This window comes from Ziziphus jujuba, chromosome 6 (genome assembly GCF_031755915.1).
Source record: "Ziziphus jujuba cultivar Dongzao chromosome 6, ASM3175591v1".
In the NCBI taxonomy this organism is placed as follows: Eukaryota; Viridiplantae; Streptophyta; class Magnoliopsida; order Rosales; family Rhamnaceae; genus Ziziphus; species Ziziphus jujuba.
Window position 1 is genome coordinate 13,657,614 of NC_083384.1, and position 20,540 is coordinate 13,678,153.

The 20,540-nt window shown below is 29.4% G+C and overlaps 2 protein-coding genes across 2 annotated transcripts; one reads left to right on the top strand and one right to left on the bottom strand.

Annotated features, from left to right (window-relative positions):
• Positions 1-10,168: 10,168 nt before the first annotated feature.
• LOC107405529 (uncharacterized) lies at positions 10,169-11,920 on the bottom strand. The gene is made up of 4 exons (XM_060818527.1): positions 11,363-11,920; positions 11,112-11,175; positions 10,877-10,981; positions 10,169-10,740 (listed from the first exon to the last, which is right to left on the bottom strand). Exons 1-4 carry the CDS (start codon positions 11,875-11,877, stop codon positions 10,282-10,284), a joined length of 1,143 nt encoding a protein of 380 aa, XP_060674510.1. The 5' UTR covers positions 11,878-11,920; the 3' UTR covers positions 10,169-10,281.
• A 276-nt stretch (positions 11,921-12,196) lies between these two features.
• Positions 12,197-13,309, top strand: LOC107405530 (23 kDa jasmonate-induced protein). Its single transcript, XM_016012597.4, has 2 exons — positions 12,197-12,739; positions 12,871-13,309. Exons 1-2 carry the CDS (start codon positions 12,278-12,280, stop codon positions 12,916-12,918), a joined length of 510 nt encoding a protein of 169 aa, XP_015868083.3. The 5' UTR covers positions 12,197-12,277; the 3' UTR covers positions 12,919-13,309.
• The last annotated feature ends 7,231 nt before the right edge of the window (positions 13,310-20,540 follow it).

The following is a 20,540-nucleotide window of genomic DNA, read 5'->3' on the forward strand; positions in this document are numbered from 1 at the left end:
TGGGCCACCCTATTTGACTGGGGATTAGTTGGTACCCTCGTATTTACCCACACAAATCAAGCCCAAAACTGTACTGAACTAATCAAAATGGCCATCACGTGTCTTTTCATACCCCATCATGCTACTCCTTTAAAAAATCAAGGATATATTGTTGTTCATATCACATCCACTCCTCCAGAATGGATCCATAGATGGGAACCAGCAAAACACTTAATCACGTTTGAAAAATCAAAGTATGCCACTAATAACTTCCGACAAGATGAACAGGTACAAAGATGTTCCAGCCCAATCACAAAACAATTACGCCACTGGAGAGCTGCTGTGTATGGAGACAATTTTAACCTCCAACACATTAATCAAAAATATTTTTTAGCTAAAGAAAATCAGTATACAAAATTATATATTCACAATGGATTTCGATTTGTATGGAATGATGTATTTGCATCTTTTCACTACAAAACAATGTATCCAGACCTTGCTTCCATTTACTACAAAATGTTTAAAAAACAAAGAATCAATTCACACACCAATCAAGACTCAGATGAAGATATAGAAATTGATCTAGACGAAGATGACACCTATCAGTTTGGAGAAGAAGAAGATCACAATATCAATAACACAATGGAAGCATAATCAACAGAAGGAATCTTTGACAGTACAAAGTTACTTTCAGAAATTCAAAATCAGACAGATCACGAGACTTTACTGTTCAATCACTATTCATGAACAGTAAAAGGAGCCGAAAGCATATCACTGTTCAATCAACTATTCACCGACAGGACACTGTTCAATCAACTATTCACCGACAGGACACTGTTCAATCAACTATTCACCGACAGGACACTGTTCAATCACTGTTCAATCAACTATTCATAAGACCTCCTTTGCCTATTTAAAGGAGCCTCATTTCACTTCCAAATCAAGCTTGGAATAACGAAGTATTGAGCTAGAGAGAGTTTAGAGAGTTTCTGGCAGATTTCTCCTCTATTCTTCTTCTCCTCTTCTTCTCCAAGTGTAATCAATTATTTATTTATTTATTCTGAGTGTTGAGTGCTTGTAACACTTTGGTTCTTCGTAATCAAGTAAGCATTCATATTTATCATACATTTCTTTATTTCATTTAAATTATTAATTTTTATATATTGCTTGGCTGGTTATACCGCCTTCAATATTATTATTTTCATTTAATTAATTTTATTTTATTTATTTTTCATTTTCATATTCTTGGCTGGCTTTGCCGCCTCAATCTTTTGTCTTTTGTTATTTTCATTTCCTTCTGCATTCATATTCATACTCTGTCTCTTCCATATCTGTTCTTCTGTATAACAAGATTTAAATATTCAAATTCCCAGATTAATCAAATGGTCAGAAGTTGATTTACCCTCTGATTGGGTATTAACGGATGTCCAAAGTCCAACCCCAATTCAAAATATCTTAACCAATACTGAATCTATCTCACAAACTGATGATGGATCAGTTCGAATCACATTTGATAGAAATAGATCTAATCAACACTTAGGAGAAACCTCCTCAAGAAAATCTTTTAATAAACCAATCATAGAATCAATCTCTTCTGATAATACATCTCGAAGAGATAAAGAAATAGAAAAGGAATTATATAGGATAAAAATTCAGGAATTAGAACAACAATTACACAAATTAAGATTAGATAATCTTAAATTAAAATCAATTCACCACACTGGACAGGTTAGTCAACCTCGTTACAGTGATGAAGAATCACAATCAATACAATCACCCACAGCTTCAGATTTTTTAGATAATCAATTAAACACATTAAATACCCCATTCAAACCTAATTGGAACAAATTAAATAGAGAAGTCAAAACCATAAAACATTTAGATGACATGATCAAGTATCACGAAACATATAATAAAGAACAAAAAGCTAATATTCTAGCTAGTTGAAAACAAACAATGATCACACTTAAAAAAGATATATTATTCTTTGAATATTTAGAAAAATATCATTATCATCCCTTAAATAAGTTTAATATCATAAAAAATGCACCAGTTAAACAATCAAAAAATAAATCAACAGTTATGACAAATCACCCCTTAGATATAAAAAACACATCTTCTCCTCTAGAATCATCCTTTAATCATTCTAGTTTACATACCATAGATAATACATCACAAGATAATCTAGCATCATCTCCTAATCACCAGTATATAAATACACTAGAAAATAAATCATTAAAAAAGAAAAAAATCAAATGCACCAAATGTAAAGAATTCGGTCATTTTCCTAATAAATGTACAAATCCATATTCAAATCAAAATTTAAAACATTTTGCTGAACTTCCTTTTCATAATCAACCTTTAGATATAGTCACCAGTTCTCAACCTCACATCAAAAACATTCCCATTACCATCCAAGATTTACAATCTGAATCCAAAACAATCAAAAATGAAATCAAAGAATTAAAAATTCATTCTGACTCTAATCAACCTTTATATCCACAACCTACACCTAGGAAATGGCACATTCAAATCACCATAATCATTCAAGATTTTCAATTAACCACAAATGCCCTTTTAGACTCAGGTGCAGATTTAAACTGTGTCCAAGAAGGTCTTATACCTAGTATATACTATACAAAAACTAAAAAAAAATTAAATTCTGCCAACGGCAGTAAAATGGATTTAAAATATCAAATTAATCAAGCCCATATTTGTCACAAAAATATTTGTTTTATAACATCTTTTGTTTTAATCAAAAATTTAATAGATCCAGTCATATTAGGAACTCCTTTCCTTTCTTTACTATACCCATTCACTATTCAACTATCTAGTCAACTCTTAGGTGGAACCATCAAATTTAATTTTATACCCCATAATCATATCTTAGAAAAAACTTCTAATTAAATTCAAAACAAAACCAAACATTTACAATCTCTCCAAGAAGAAATCAAATACAAACAAATAGAAAATCAATTATCCCAGTCTTGTCTTCAAAGTCAAATTGCTGAATTTCAACAAACCTTAATCAGTGAAATTTGTGCAGATAACCCTAATGCCTTTTGGCATCGGGCTAAATATATTGTTAAATTACCTTATATAAAAGATTTTGATTAAAAGAATATCCCTACTAAGGCCAGAGCTATTCAAATGAATAAAGAATTAATGGAATACTGTAAATCAGAAATCAATGATCTTTTAAATAATAAATTAATTCGTCTTAGTGAATCCCATTGGTCTTGTTCTACTTTTTATGTCCAGAAAAATGCTGAATTAGAAAGAGGATCCCCTAGATTAGTAATCAATTACAAACCCTTAAACAAGTGTCTTCAATGGATTAGGTACCCTATTCCCCATAAACAAGACTTAATCAAAAGACTTAATCAAGCTACTATTTTTTCAAAATTTGATTTAAAATCAGGATTTTGGCAAATTGAAATCAATGAATCAGATAGATATAAAACTGCTTTTGTTACCCCATTTGGCCATTACGAATGGAACGTAATGCCTTTTGGTCTAAAGAATGCTCCTAGTGAATTTCAACACATGATGAATGATATATTTAATCAATATAGTCATTTCACCATAGTTTATATTGATGATGTCTTAGTATTTTCACAATCAATAGATCAACATTGGAAACATTTAAAAATATTTTTAGGCATAATCAAAAAACATGGTTTAGTTGTTTCTGCCTCTAAGATCAAGTTATTTCAAACTAAAGTCAGATTTTTAGGTTTCAATATATATCAATCCCAAATCACTCCTATAACCAGAGCCATAGAATTTGCAAATCACTTCCCTGATGAAATCTTAGATAAAAATCAATTACAAAGATATAGAAAGATATATAAAAATCAATTACAAGTCATCATCCAGTCAGACTTCCAGCAAATCAACCAGATCATAGAAAGAAATGCTTGCTCACATCCAAAAATTAATTGAAGAAGTTGATCAACTATCAGACGACTCAGAGACATTAATAAAATAAAATTAATTAAATGAAAATAATAATATTGAAGGCGGTATAACCAGCCAAGCAATAAAAATGTTTGAACAATTTTGAATGAATTAGGAGAAGGAATTCCTAAACAAGGAAGGGATTTAACATGAGTTTTGATTTGTTGGACAAGACTAGTATGATTGGAAGACCAAGGAGGAGGATTTGATTTTAATCGATCAAACAAGGGTTTGCATTTGATTCTTAATTGGCTATAAAAATCAGCAATGTAATTTAAAGATCCTAAGAATCTTTGTAATTGATTTTTATCTAAGATTTCATCAGGGAAGTGATTTGCAAATTCTATGGCTCTGGTTATAGGAGTGATTTGGGATTGATATATATTGAAACCTAAAAATCTGACTTTAGTTTGAAATAACTTGATCTTAGAGGCAGAAACAACTAAACCATGTTTTTTGATTATGCCTAAAAATATTTTTAAATGTTTCCAATGTTGATCTATTGATTGTGAAAATACTAAGACATCATCAATATAAACTATGGTGAAATGACTATATTGATTAAATATATCATTCATCATGTGTTGAAATTCACTAGGAGCATTCTTTAGACCAAAAGGCATTACGTTCCATTCGTAATGGCCAAATGGGGTAACAAAAGCAGTTTTATATCTATCTGATTCATTGATTTCTATTTGCCAAAATCCAGATTTCATATCGAATTTTGAAAAAATAGTAGCTTGATTAAGTCTTTTGATTAAATCTTGTTTATTTGGAATATGGTACATAATCCATTGAAGACACTTGTTTAAGGGTTTATAATTGATTACTAATCTAGGGGATCCTTTTTCTAATTCAGCATTTTTCTGGACATAAAAGGCAGAACAAGACCAAGGGGATTCACTAGGACGAATTAATTTTTTATTTAAAAGATCATTGATTTCTGATTTGCAGTATTCCATTAATTCTTGATTCATTTGAATAGCTCTGGCCCTAGTAGGGATATTCTTTTCATCAAAATCTTTGATATAGGGTAATTTAACAATATATTTAGCCCAATGCCAAAAGGCATTAGGGTTATCTGCACAAATTTCACTGATTAAGGTTTGTTGAAATTCAGCAATTTGATTTTGAAGACAAGACTGGGATAATTAATTTTCTATTTGTTTGTATTTGATTTCTTCCTGGAGAGATCGTAAATGTCTGGTTTTGTTTTGAATTTGATTAGAAGATTTTTCTAAGATATGATTATGGGGTATAAAATTAAATTTGATGGTTCCACCTAAGATTTGACTAGATAGTCCATCATGGTGTATGGTGAATGGGTATAGTAAAGATAGGAAAGGAGTTCCTAATATGACTGGATCTATTAAATTTTTGATTAGAACAAAAGATGTTATAAAACAAACATTTTTGTGACAAATATGGGCTTGATTAATTTGATATTTTAAATTCATTTTACTGCCCTTGGCAGATTTTAATTTTTCTTTAGTTTTGGTATAGTATATACTAGGTATAAGACTTTCTTGGACACAGTTTAAATCGGCTCCTGAGTCTAAAAGGGCATTTGTGGTTAATTGAAAATCTTGAATGATGATGGTGATTTGAATGTGCCATTTCCTAGGTGTAGGCTGTGGATATAAAGGTTTATTAGAGTCAGAATGAATTTTTAATTCTTTGATTTCATTTTTGATTGTTTTGGATTCAGATTGTAAATCTTGGATGATAATGGGAATGTTTTTGATGTGAGGTTGAGAACTGGTGACTATATCTAAAGGTTGATTATGAAAAGGAAGTTCAGCAAAATGTTTTAAATTTTGATTTGAATATGGATTTGTACATTTATTAGGAAAATGACCGAATTCTTTACATTTAGTGCATTTGATTTTTTTCTTTTTTAATGATTTATTTTCTAGTGTATTTATATACTGGTGATTAGGAGATGATGCTAGATTATCTTGTGATGTATTATCTATGGTATGTAAACTATAATGATTAAAGGATGATTCTAGAGCAGAAGATGTGTTTTTTATATCTAAGGGGTGATTTGTCATAACTGTTGATTTATTTTTTGATTGTTTAACTGGTGCATTTTTTATGATATTAAATTTATTTAAGGGATGATAATGATATTTTTCTAAATATTCAAAGAATAATATATCTTTTTTTTAAATGTGATCATTGTTTGTTTCCAACTAGCTAGAATATTAGCTTTTTGTTCTTTATTATATGTTTCGTGATACTTGATCATGTCATCTAAATGTTTTATGGTTTTGACTTCTCTATTTAATTTGTTCCAATTAGGTTTGAATGGGGTATTTAATGTGTTTAATTGATTATCTAAAAAATCTGAAGCTGTGGGTGATTGTATTGATTGTGATTCTTCATCACTGTAACGAGGTTGACTAACCTGTCCAGTGTGGTGAATTGATTTTAATTTAAGATTATCTAATCTTAATTTGTGTAATTGTTGTTCTAATTCCTGAATTTTTATCCTATGTAATTCCTTTTCTATTTCTTTATCTCTTCGAGATGTATTATCAGAAGAGATTGATTCTATGATTGGTTTATTAAAAGATTTTCTTGAGGAGGTTTCTCCTAAGTGTTGATTAGATCTATTTCTATCAAATGTGATTCGAACTGATCCATCATCAGTTTGTGAGATAGATTCAGTATTGGTTAAGATATTTTGAACTGGGGTTGGACTTTGGACATCCGTTAATACCCAATCAGAGGGTAAATCAACTTCTGACCATTTGATTAATCTGGGAATTTGAATATTTAAATCTTGATTTTGACTCTGGATTAACATGGTATGACCTTTAGCGTTATGCTGTTTAGCTCTAAAGTTCATATTGGTTCCTGAGACTTTATAATGAATTCTGTAAATTAAAGCTAAGGGTTGACGACCTTCGTCGAAGTTATAACCAGAAATTTTTAAATTAAGTGTTAATACTTTTAATATGCATGGGTCTGTTAGGCTGACTGGAAAATTGGGATAACAGTCAAAATGAACAGGACCATTACATAAACTTGTTTCTATTACTCCAAAAACACTTTGATTAAATTCTTTAAAGCTTGCATCTCTGAGACACAAGAGAATAGAAGAATTAGTTCCTAATTTGGTAAGGGGTTTTATTCCTATTTGGACTAATCCTATATGCATGAATTTATGACCATCTCTTAGATGTTGATTAATGTTTGATTTATTGATTAGCTAGCAGGTTTCATTTGATTTGTTAATTGTATGGACTTGTTCGACAGTTTTAATGTGTGATTCAGACTTAAATGAGGATAAAGACCATGATTTGTGATAGTAAATATTACTAGGGGAAACTGAAGGTATATTCCAATCGGAATTGACAGACTCACTAGAAGATGGATAACTAATATGTTCTTCATTAACTATATCTGGTATATTACCGCTAAGTGAAGACAACCTAGAGCTAGTACTTAATCTAGAACTCGAAGAAGAATTAGACCTAAATAATCTATCCATTTTCAATTTTTTAAATTTAAATCTTTATAAAATAAATCTATTCTTTACCTTAATCTAGTCTTCTAATTTACTACTGTCTTTTCTTTTTATCTTTCTTCTAACTGACCTCTTATTTTACCCAGTCTTTTCTCATAAAACTAGACCTCTCATGCCGCTCCTCTCACGCCCTCACCTCGGGTCTTACTGTTCAGTCCCACGGTCTTATTGTTCAGCCTAGGGTCAAAGATAGTTATGGTAAAACAATTGGTAGCCAAGGAAAAACAAAAGAGAGTAATAACAAACCAGAAGATAGACCAGACTCAGAATAAATCTACGGTATAAAGGTTTAAGAATTAAAAATTAGGAAATGAAGCAATTATATAGATATAACACTCTACGGGTGCTAAAAGAAGAAGCAAGCATATAGATCGGAACACTTATGGCTCTTCCATATCTGTTCAATCACTGTTCATGAACAGTAAAAGGAGCCAAAAGCATATCACTGTTCAATCAACTATTCACCGACAGGACACTATTCAATTACTGTTCAATCAACTATTCACAAGACCTCCTTTGCCTATTTAAAGGAGCCTCATTTCACTTCCAAATCAAGCTTGGAATAATGAAGTATTGAGCTAGAGAGAGTTTAGAGAGTTTCTGGCAGATTTCTCCTCTATTCTTCTTCTCCTCTTCTTCTCCAAGTGTAATCAATTATTTATTTATTTATTCTGAGCGTTGAGTGCTTGTAACATTTTAGTTCTTCGTAATCAAGTAAGCATTTATATTATTTAATTTTATTTTATTTATATTAATTATTTATTTTTATATATTGCTTGGCTGGTTCAACCAACTCAATATTATTATTTTTATTTAAATATATATATATATATATATATATATATATATATATTATATGTAGGTGTATGACTCAATAATTGAGGCCTCCGGTCGGGAAAAAGTACTCCATAAAGAAGCGCTTATGGCTATTGATTTGCCCGAAAATTACGGACCCTATATTGACAATATAGATGAGCAAAACCCACAGGTAGTCATGATTAATATTAATACTTTTCACTAAGTTCATTATTATCATTGTTTTGCGTTTGATATATATCCTTTTGATTTCCAAAAAGTTTTAGGACTGCTAAAGGAATCCTAAAGGTTGGTCCCTTTGAATAGTCTTCAAGATCCGGATTATCTAATAAATCACTAAATGAGAGTATATTATTTTTCCATTCATTTCTATATATATATATATATATATATTTTTTTTTTTTTTTTCATTTTTATTCGTAAGTATTAATTAGCTACTTAATAATTTTTCTTTCGTTATCTAGGCTAATGAATTAGGAGCAAAACCTGAGGCATCTGGTGAGGGAAAACTACTTGACTATGCTTCTGATATGGCAAGTGCTTTGCTAGAATTTATGACAAAGGAAAAACCATACTCCTGTACAACGCAGCAATATTGGTAACATGGGACATTTATTCATCCGAACACAAACTCAAAACGGTGACGCATGAGGCTATTCAAAAGATAGCGGATAAAGAAGGCCCTTTGTTAGAAGACATTGTAACTGAAATAGAAGGTATGGAGGCTTCGAGTTTGCTCTTGACAGCTGTAGGATTAGTGGTCGGTTGTGTGGGATCTATTATTATTGCCACAATCGTTGAAGTATTGGTCTATTGGGTTTTCTTCTCCCGAGGCAAAGAAAAAGATATTACCATTAATCACTCAATGCCTTATATCCTATGTGGCTCCCATGCCTGATGGCAAGGAGTTGGCCCTTCTTATTTCGCAACAACATGACTAAACAAATCAAATTTTGGGCATCTCAGCAGCTCTTTAAGCCTAGCCTGATATTCTATATATTTGCTGTGTTCGGCTATTATATAAGTTAAAACTAATTTATAAATTACATATGCTAGAATTTGTATTTTTAATTGATAATATACTGATATGTGTAAATGATATTGTATTGACGTGTAAAATTAGCAATATTTAGAACTAAAAAAACCCATATATTTTGATAATTATTAAGTATCCTATATAAAGATGTGCTTTAAAATATAACTGCTATGATCGATTAAATGATATTTGAATTTGTGTGACAATATATATATACTTATATGTGTAAACAGATAATACAATCATACGGAAAACTATAAAAAAGGCCAACAACATTTGTAATTTATCGGACAATGGTATCAGATCCGTTTTGAACTGCTGCTTCGTAGTCAAAGCGGGGGATCGTACCTAAATTTTTTCACTATCTTATTTCCATGAGAACATATATGTCATAATTCACAACCTTAAGTGTTTTTTTTTTTTTTTTTTGGGTGCCATTTCAATCTATATTCCAAAAAAATGAAAAATTAATTAACAAGAACATATATATATTAAGTAAAATTAAGGCCAGGAGAGTGGCTTAATTTTACTACTTTTCCTTATATTTTCTCCCTTTTTGTGACCCAGTAGAGTGGCTTGCTAGCCAACTCCTATTGAAAGTTGTATCTTTCGGGTTTTTTTTTTTTTTTTTTAAATAGAACCTTCGGGGTTTTTTGGTTGTTATAAGGCCCACACAACATATATGTATTAAAATAAAATTAAAGTCCACATACAAATGCACTCATATTAATATATATATATATATATATGTATGTATGTATGTATATATATATAATGCACTATTTTTCTTTATGTATTGACTTTTTCACAATCGTTCACAACATCAAATCTATAGATATATATAATAAACAAATAAAAAATAATTATATTCAATAAGTTCCAATTTGTAGACAGCAAGCAAGTGGCAGATAGATATAAACAGCTGAGGCTTATTAGCTCTTGCTCTGTTTAGGTTTTAATGAGCAATTTGTAACGCCAATTCCTTGCCATTGGGCATGGCTGCAACATGAAACACATGGCCTTGAGTACTCAAAGGCAATTCAGCACCTCCGGATCCGAAAATCAGATCAAACAACAAGCCAGCAACTTCCCCTATGATGAAAGCTCCAACCAAACCAACCGCTAGTCCAACTGCGGTCACAAACACAACACTTGCCTCAACACCTTCTAATCCGGTTTCTACAGCGGCCTGAATGATTTCCACCAAAGGTGCTCCGGCCAGTTTTGCTGCTTCCTGCACGGCATGGCGCGTGGTGGTTGTGATTGTGTGGTCGGAAGTATAAATATCCCACGTTATGTATGCAGCTTTGAATAGGAGTAAGGCTTTGCCAGCATCATTATTAGTTTTCAGTGCGTATTTAGTCATAGTAATATTTCCTGATGATGCCTCAAATTTTGTTTCCAATTTATTCTCCTACGTACATGAAGCAAAACAAATTAATTAATTAGGAGCCAATTAATATCTTGACCATGATAATTAATTAATTGAAAAAACTTGTATAGATACAGTAATGTATATTATCATATTTTATATATGATTAATTAATTACTTCATGTAGGTTTGTATCATCATTTCTTGGCACTGCAATAGCCTTGAGAGTTTCTTCAACCAGCACTTTTCCTCGACCCGATGCCTCAATTATTGCATCATAAACCTACATATAATTTAATTATAGCATGTTTATGTAATCCAAGACCAAGCAAGCTCTAATAATTATTGATGCATTATATTTATATGTATATATATATATATATATATAAAATAGCATTGCCTTAATTAATTACCTGCAGCTTTTGTTCATCTGTCAAATTCTTAAATGGCCCATGAATTCTTAGTTTCGCCCGGTAACTATAGTAAAACATTTATGTAGTTAGATTATTAATTATGGAAAATGTACCTCCAAAATATACAATATACACACGAAAATTCTCCTATCCAGATTAGAACAGTAGACCAAAAAAAAAAAGAAAAAAATTGTATAGATCCAAGACAAGAGACTTGTTATATAAATATTTGTATATATTTTTATATATACCTATCCACTAGAGTCTGGAATTTGATGCCGTTGTTCTTGAGCATTCTTGAGAATTCTTGTGATGCAGTACTTTGATACATCTTCGTGTACTCCATAACAGCCTTGTTGTAGTGTTGAACTCTGTTTGTCAGCTGAGAAACTTGGGCCGGATTGTCAATCTCCAACTCTTCCATAAGGCTTTGGACATGAGCATTTATTTTAGCAAGATAATCTTTGCGAACAGTGTAGTTCCTCACGATCTGCAGTGCACTGTTAAGGCAGGTTTCGATATAGGAAAGGATTTCAGCAGCGATGGGACCTCGAACGACATCATTCTCGTACTTAGTCACCAAAGCAACACCGCCATTTAGAAGGCTTTTGATGGAATTATAATTAGACAGACAAGAGCTTAGGTATTTCACTCTCTCGGCTTCGGATGAGAATTTAATGTTCTGTATGTTCTCAACCTCTTGGCCATAAATGAGATCTGAAAGCTCTCGGAGCTTCTTATCTTTCAGAAAAACAATGTGAGCCATTTTTAGGTACAGAGTGAAGGAAGAAAAATGGTTAATTTTGAGCTCTTTGGCTTAATTTGATGGCCGGTCACTTACAATATACATACATATATACTAGGCATGGCCACGCAAAGCATGAGACCACGTGAAACACGTGAACAATGGACAACTAATGAAAAAAATACTATTTGTCACCGTACACGGGACCACGTGAAACACGTGAACAAGGAATAATTAATGAAAAAAATACTATTTGTCCCAATAATTTTAGCATAGTCTAGGACAAGCATTAATACTATATATATATATATACATACTCCATATGCATTCCAAAGCTTAATTACGGCAAAGAATTAATCTAGTATCAGCTTTCACTAAATTGTAGCTAAGGTTGTGATAATCATCACAAAGAGAGAGAGGCATGGCTGCGAACGTGTTCGGCAGTGCTGTGACGGACGAGACGGTAAGGACATTGCCGCCGTACGTGGAGAAAGATGTTATAACACAAGCTGACAGAGCTCATGTGGCTCTAAAATTTTTCAAAACCGCTGATGGTAGAGCCGACAACGCTGTCAAATTCGTGGAGAACCTTAAGGCGAGATATGGTAATGGAGTTTCCACACTTTCTCTGGTTTACAATGCCACCGGAAACACATTGACATATGTTGACAGTTATGACTGGTACGGACACATCGGAGAATCTCCATATCCTACTGAGATTCAAAATGGACAATGGGGAGCATATCTTCATGTCCATGAACAAGGAGCTCCTTCAGGGTCCGTCGCCGCCGTGGTGTATCGCGGCGTCAACGCCGCCGGAAAAGAATGTGACTGGATGTATTGCTGGAATAATCCATGGGACAGATGGTTTTACAACAACACGGTAATTAATACATTAGTAATTAGCATATGTTAATTAAGTTATTAATATCTATTATCGTTACTATTAGTCTATAATTAATTTGTTTTTTGAACAATTTTCAATGTTATGAGCATGTTAATATGTGTGTATAGGTGTATACTGAGATCCGAGACGCACATCACTATGAGGAAGGTCATTAGAGTTATATTTATGATAAGCTGAAAGATTCTGGGCTCAAAAATGATGACACGTGGAATGGATGCTATTCAACTGTGACAACTGGAAGTGACACTTCCCCAAAACTGGAAGCCATTCTCACTCTTGAAGGTGTCAAGAGTATTTTCCATGGCAAAAATTATTCGACTTGAATAATATTGTCACATAAATAAATGTTGCATTTTTATTTGAATTATATGAAAGTGTGCTGAGAGTAATTAAGTGTGAGGAGAGTAATTAAAAAAAAAAAAGGGGTTATGTTACTTCGTTTGGTTTGGGATGACATATGTACTTGTTATGATCATGTCGATAGACATGATATATACTATTAATGAATAAAATCCTTGTTTATATTCAACAAAAGAGAAAAAAGAATAAAACCCTTGTGTTTGATATAGTAATTTTTTTTTTTGACGGATATATTAATTGGAAATCCAATTTATATTATACTTATGAATTTAAGTATATCAAATAATTATTAGCCCAAAAAAAAAAACATAACATAAAAAGTTGTAAAAACAATAATCAATTTTAAAATTGGAAGTGGCATCGTTTAAATTTAAATGCGATAAAATTATAGTCAACTTTAAAATTGTTTTTCAATAAAAATTTACACAACAGCTATTTATGCTTATTAATTAATTATAGATTTACTATTTTTTTTGAACAATTAACTTTTTAAGGAAAATTTTCTTTTCCTTGTATTATAAATTGACAAGTAAAATTGTTACAAAAACAGAATTGATTAATTTTAAGGAAAAGAAAATCCTAAAATATAACCAAAATAATATATTAGTACCTACAATCATCTTTTAATAATTTGAGTAATTAATAATAAAACAAATGAAATGAGAAATGTTTTTGGCTGTCATATTTGATATGTTGAGTCTACTCGATCAATAGGTAATATATATATATATATAATTTCTTTTATGGTACATACCAGATATACACCATAGTTTGTGCATTTAATATCAAACAATATGTTAATGTGCATATTATGGTGCATACACATTATACAATGTATGCACCATAACAGAGTTGTATATATATATATATATATATATATATATAGTTTTGATATAATAAGGATGCGATAAAAATTTTATGATAATAATAACTTATGTGACAAGACATATTATGTAAATATGTTTTGTTTTTTGTTAATAAAACCTAAAAAGGAAATGTAACAATTCTATCATATTTGCAGGGAAACCATTAAAAATTATTATAAAAAGTTAATTGGATTATTATAAATTTAATTGATAATTTATTTTTCTATGTGACAACCAATATGGATAACATTGCTTGACACGTAGAAAATTTTTACTATAGAATCCTCATGACATCCTAATTATATTAAAATCATATATATATATATATATATGTTTGATGATAGTGGGTAAAATATTTGAATCAAAATAAATTTGCATATAATTTTTCTTTTATTTTTAATTCTAAAACATAAAAGAAAATTAATACTAATTGATGAGCGATAGAGTTGTTTTCAATTTAGCAATGATGACATGGTAAAAACCAAACTCTTAGAGATCAAATTTATTGACATAACTTTATTTGGTTAACCTAAATTAACATCCTTCATTTCATGAAAAATGGAGAGAATTTTTATCCGTCTAATCCACATCATGTTTGATATTTATTATAGATATCGATATTGCATAATGATTTCTTTAAATACTATTTTTATAGTTTACGTGGTACTTATTTTCACAATATACATTTTCATTTTAAATGTTTTGAGATATGTATATTCCTACATGAAAGCGATCCAAATCAAAAGTACAAAAATAATAATAATAGAAATAAATAAATAAATAAATTATAAAGCAAAAGGAGCCTAACTATTTTGAGCATCTGTCACCTTGATAGTACTTGAAAGGAAAAGACAACGGTAGGCACACTTCAGCCAAAAAATTCTTTTTTTTTTTTTTTAACTAAAATAAAATTACCATAGACATTAAGGCAGAGTTCTAGGCTATGCAGTTCAGCATCAAACTTATAGAGATAATGACAAGATTAATGAGACTGATCAAAACTCAAACTGCAAATTTTAAATACAGAAATTTTATTGTGCTAACTACCACCCTCGATATGATCAAAAGTTAACATCATTTGTTAATTGTTGTGAAGATTAATTGAAATAAAAATGAGAAAAAGTTGGCTAGTTGGATAGGCAACTAGCCAACTTAATATAATTTAATAGAGCCAGTTAGATACCATTTAATTCAAATAAAACAGAATTTCATGATTGTGTTTTTAAGTTAAGATTTTATGTTTTTACATCCACTCACCGACAGTTGTTCAAGGCGATCCAACAGCAAAAGGTCCTATAATTAGACCCTCTCCCCAAAAAAAGATAAATAAATACATTAAAAAAAAAAAAAGGCAAAAGGAACCTAACTATTTCGAATATATGGCACCTTAATATTGCCTCAAAGGAAAAGAGAAAGATAGGTACACATTTAAAAAAAAAAAAAAAAAAGGAACAAAAATAGTTGATGTCTTTGTTAATTATTGTAAAGATTAATTGAAATAAAAATGAGAAAAAGTTAGCAGATACTTTTTCTTTTTTGGGGTAAAGAAAAATTAGACAGCAACAATTAATTCAAATAAAACAAATTTTCATGATTGTGTTTTTAAGATATGATTTTATATTTTGATATCCAGTCATTCACGGTTAAAAAAAAAAAAAAAAAAATCAGAGTAGTAAATCAGTTTTCTTAATGTGTACGTACAAAACCCAACCCACCGAATTTTAATTTGTTTTTCTGAAAAAACTGCATGCCTATGATATGCTTTTAAAAACTCGGATCCAATACATAAAAAATTAAGTATTGAACGGGCACATGTGTCATTCAATAACTAGGTGTAATGTGTACAAACGTGCTCACAACGGTGGCCGAGGAGTCTTTATCTAGAAGAGAAAAATCTACCTTTTTTTTTATTATTACTTTTTAAAAGTACATAATAACTTTACAATGAGGTACAGATTCATGAGTCACGTTTAGGAAATGTAATGCTGTATATATTAAAATATTAATTAAATTTATTTATCAAATAATATATATTTAGATATTATTAATTAATATATTTATATAATTTAAATATAAAAAAATAAAAAAAATAACTGAGTATTATCTTTATCATTTTATTTGTCATATTATTTAATAAATATTTTAATAATTATTGTTATTAAATCATTCTAACCCTTCTCTTTAAATTAAACACTAATTATAATGGTGCATAGGAATATGTATTAAAAAAAAACTGAACAAATAGAAATAGTATGCTTACAAATGTAAAGAAATAAATAAAAGTATTGAAAGATTTAACATAAAAAATGTATTTAACTTTCTATATTTGAAGAAAAATTGACTATTTATTTTAATTTTTAAATTTAAAAACCCCTTAAAGACCCTAAAGGGTTGGCTCTTAATCTTAAAGAGGATAAGGCAAATAAAAAATTCATTGCACTTTTATATTGGGCATCATTGTCTGCCATTAGGTCACTTTACATGGCTGATGTAACATACGATAGTCACATCATACATGTAAAATGTAATTTTCTCCTTATGCAAAATGACCAATTAATTAATCTCAATCATGAATGATTAATTTGTACAAAATTTAGCAATAATTATTAATTTGTACAAAATTTAGCAGTGCACTCCCTAATGGTTTAAGGCGCATTATTTTGCTTAGAATAAATAAATATCCTACCGAGCTTGAACCTTATGTCATCGTAAAAAGGGAAAAATTAAATGGTTATATACATATATATATATATATATATAACCATACACACATAAAGTCATCCATAGTTTTAACATTATAATTTTATTTTTTAACGTTTATATTATATTAAAAATTAAAATTTAAAAATATATTTATTAATTATTAAATCACGATACAATTTTAATATGTAATTAAGTGTATATTTTATTATTAATTTAATTTTAAATTTTATATCTTAATATGATTTAAAAATCAATAAAAAAAATTTTGATACAAAAACTATCAAATTATCTTTATGTTAACCTGATTGTGTATCTATCAAAACTTGTCATGTAGAATTCCTCCTTTTTCTATATACATAAATTAATGTTAAATTTATGTTTAAAGCTATATATTTATATATATAATGGATTAAATGTTGGAAACAATATCTTTATGGAAAAATTACAGTTTTCTTAGTAATAATCCGAATTCAAACTATATGCTGAATTAATTACATTGTTCTTTTATTGAAAAATACTAAGCAAGAAAGAAAAACCTTAAATCCAAAAACTATTATTTGGGACATATTTTTGAAGCTAAAATACCATAAAAAGAGGCAATATTTAGGGTAAATTAGAATTTGAGGCTTGGGTGGCTGGCGTGTGAATATGCTTCATGGGTTGAAAATATTTTGATGAATGGTGATTGAAAGTAGGTAGGATGGTTGCGGTTAGAAATTATGTGCTTTGGGTTGCTCAAAGAAGAATTGGTATTGGCAATTATTGCGTAAAGCATCATTTAGCCAACATAGTTTTGTCCACATGCATATCATTACCATGTTATTTATTTATTTTTTTTTTGAGAGAGAATTACGCGTGTCAGTTTAAAAGAGATAATCATATACCCCAACCCCAAACCCCAAAAGGTTAGTAAAAAAAATCTTTCCCTAATGGAGAAAAATCTGTTCTTTTTTTTTTTTTTTTTTTTGTGTTTTTCCTAAAAGACCATACCTAATTTGAAATTAGATACAAATATTTTACTTCAATATTATACAAATTTATAGATTATTAAATTTAAAATATCTTTAATAGTACTTTTTATTTTAAAAAAAACATATTTTCTATTATAAAGAACATTTTAAAAAATTTTCAAAAATAAAGAGTGATATTTACTAAACCATTTAAATTAAAATGTAATAACAGGGGCACATAAAAATAAAATAATAAATGATCGTATAAAGATTATGTACATAGAAAAATGTAAACTAATAAATGAAAACATTAATAAATCTAACTTAAAAAAGGTGCATTGGCTCTCTACATTTATAGAGCTAATTTTACTCTATATTTTAATTTTTGAATTTAAAAGGCCTATTGGGACCGAAAACAAAAGTGTTGGATGAAAGAAATTATGTTCTTGGGTTGCTGAAAGAAGAATTGGTATAAGCAATTATTGTTTAAAACATCATTTAGCAACTAATGTTTTGTCCGCTTGCATATGATTATCCATGTTTAGAAGGGATAATAACATACCTTAACCCCACAAGGTTAGTAAAAAAAAAATCCTTCCTTGAAAGAGAAAAATCAACAATTTTTGTACTTAATTTGTAATTAGGTATAAATAATTTACTTTGATGTTATACAGATTGATAGATTATTGAATTTAAAGTATTTCTAATAGTATTCTTTATTTTAAAGAGTTATATTATAAAAAAATATTTCAAAAATAAAGAGTAATATTTAATAAAACATTTCAACATTACTCTTTAAACTATCATGTATGAAAGTGGCGCATAACATTATGCAAAATAATAAATGAATGTATAGAGATAGCACCCATAGAAAAATATAAAATAATAAATGAAAATATTGACAAATTTTTAACTTAGATAGTACGGTTGACTCTTTACATTTGCATAGCTAAATTGACTCTTTAATTTAATTTTTCAATTTAAAGTGCCTTTTCGAGATCTACAAAAGAGAGTTGAGTGAAAGAAATTATGTGCTTGGGTTGCTCATAATTGGTATAAGCAATTATTGTGCGAAACATCATTTAGCAACCATTGTTTGCGCGGCATGCATGTCATTACCCATGTTACTTTTGAATGGATAATTATATATCCTAACCTCACAAGGTTAGTAAAAAAATCTTTCCCTAAAAGAGAAAAATCAACATTTTTTTTTCTTCTAAAAGAGCATACTTACTTTGTAATTAGGCATAAATGATTTACTTTGAGATTATATAAATTTATATATTATATTTAGAGTATCTCTAAAAATGCTATTTTTTTTAAAGATCATATTTTCTATTATAAAGAATATCTTAATGAATTTTCAAAAATAAAGAATGACCTATACCTGAACCATTCCAAGACTACTCTCTAAATTAACATGTAATAATAGCGATGCATAAGAATAAGTAAAATAATAATTGAACATATAGAGATAGTGCAGGTAGAAAATGTCAAATAATAAATGAAAATAATGACATATTTAACTCAAATAGTATGTTTGACTCTCGAAATTTGCAGGGTAAAATTAATTCTTTATTTTAATTTAATCAAAGGGTATATTGGAGACCTGATAAAAAGAGTAGAGTTAAAAAAAAATGTTGTGCATGGGTTACTCAAAGAAGAATTGGAATAAGCAATTATTGCGTAAAACATCATATAGCAACAATTGTTTTGCTCGCCTGCATATCATATTGCCCATATTAGTCTACAATGGATAATTATGTAACATAACCCCACAAGGTTAGTAAAAAATCTTTCCCTCAAAGAGAAAAATCAACGACTTTTCCTTTTTTTTTTTTTTTCCCTAAAAGAACGTACTTACTATGTAATTAGGTATAAGTGTTTTACTTAGATGTTATAGAAATTTATAATTATTGAATCAAGAATATTTCTAGTATTATTTTTTATTTTAAAGAGGATATTTTCTATCATAAAAAATATATTAAATAACTTTTAAAAGTAGTAACATTCACTAAACCATTCTAGCACTACTTTTTAAACTAACATGTAATGATAATAAATGAACATACAGAAATAGTATACATAAAATAATAAATGAAAACAGTGATAAATTTTACTTGGGGAATTTGTTTGGCTTTTCACAATTACAAGGCCGAATTGGCTCTTCAATTTAATTTTAATTTAGTATACACTATCTTTTTATGTATTGATATTTCTATCATTCTTTTAGATATTTGCTTTTTATTTTGATATTTTTTGGGGGCAATGTAAAGCTCCACTTTTTGGCACAATCGATATTGTTCCCAATTTTTATCCACTGCAATCTAGCTCACTAGCACACTTCCAGCCGAATATCCAGGCCCCCAGAGAGCATAGAGTTTTATTCACACTTCTTAGAAAACACCTATTGTAGGATTGTTTTTACTAGAATACGTTTAATTTAGAATTCTTTCAAATCTTGGAGTTAAATGCTCTAAAAAGACTTTAGCTTTTAAGAAAATAAATAATTTGCATTTGAACTATTACCATTACACACTCCGACGATGTGAGATTGGACATCAAGTGACATTTGCCAATAAGATAGTCTACTAGTATCTTGCATCTGCCTACACTTACCTTGGCAATATCACACTGGTTAACCTCTGATTGTCACAATTTACCTTAATACATAATTTATTGATTTTGCCCCTTATTGTCTAGTATCCTTCAAGGCTCATAGCTTTTTTGCTATATTGATATTGTTCCCATTTATCTATTGCACTCTATATGGTACGGAATTTTTTTTTATATTTCCTAGGAAATCATCTGTCCTAGAATTGTTCCCAATATAGTATGCTTAATTCAGAGTTTTTCAAACCCTAAAGCTAAACACTCCAAAAAGGCCTTAATGTATAC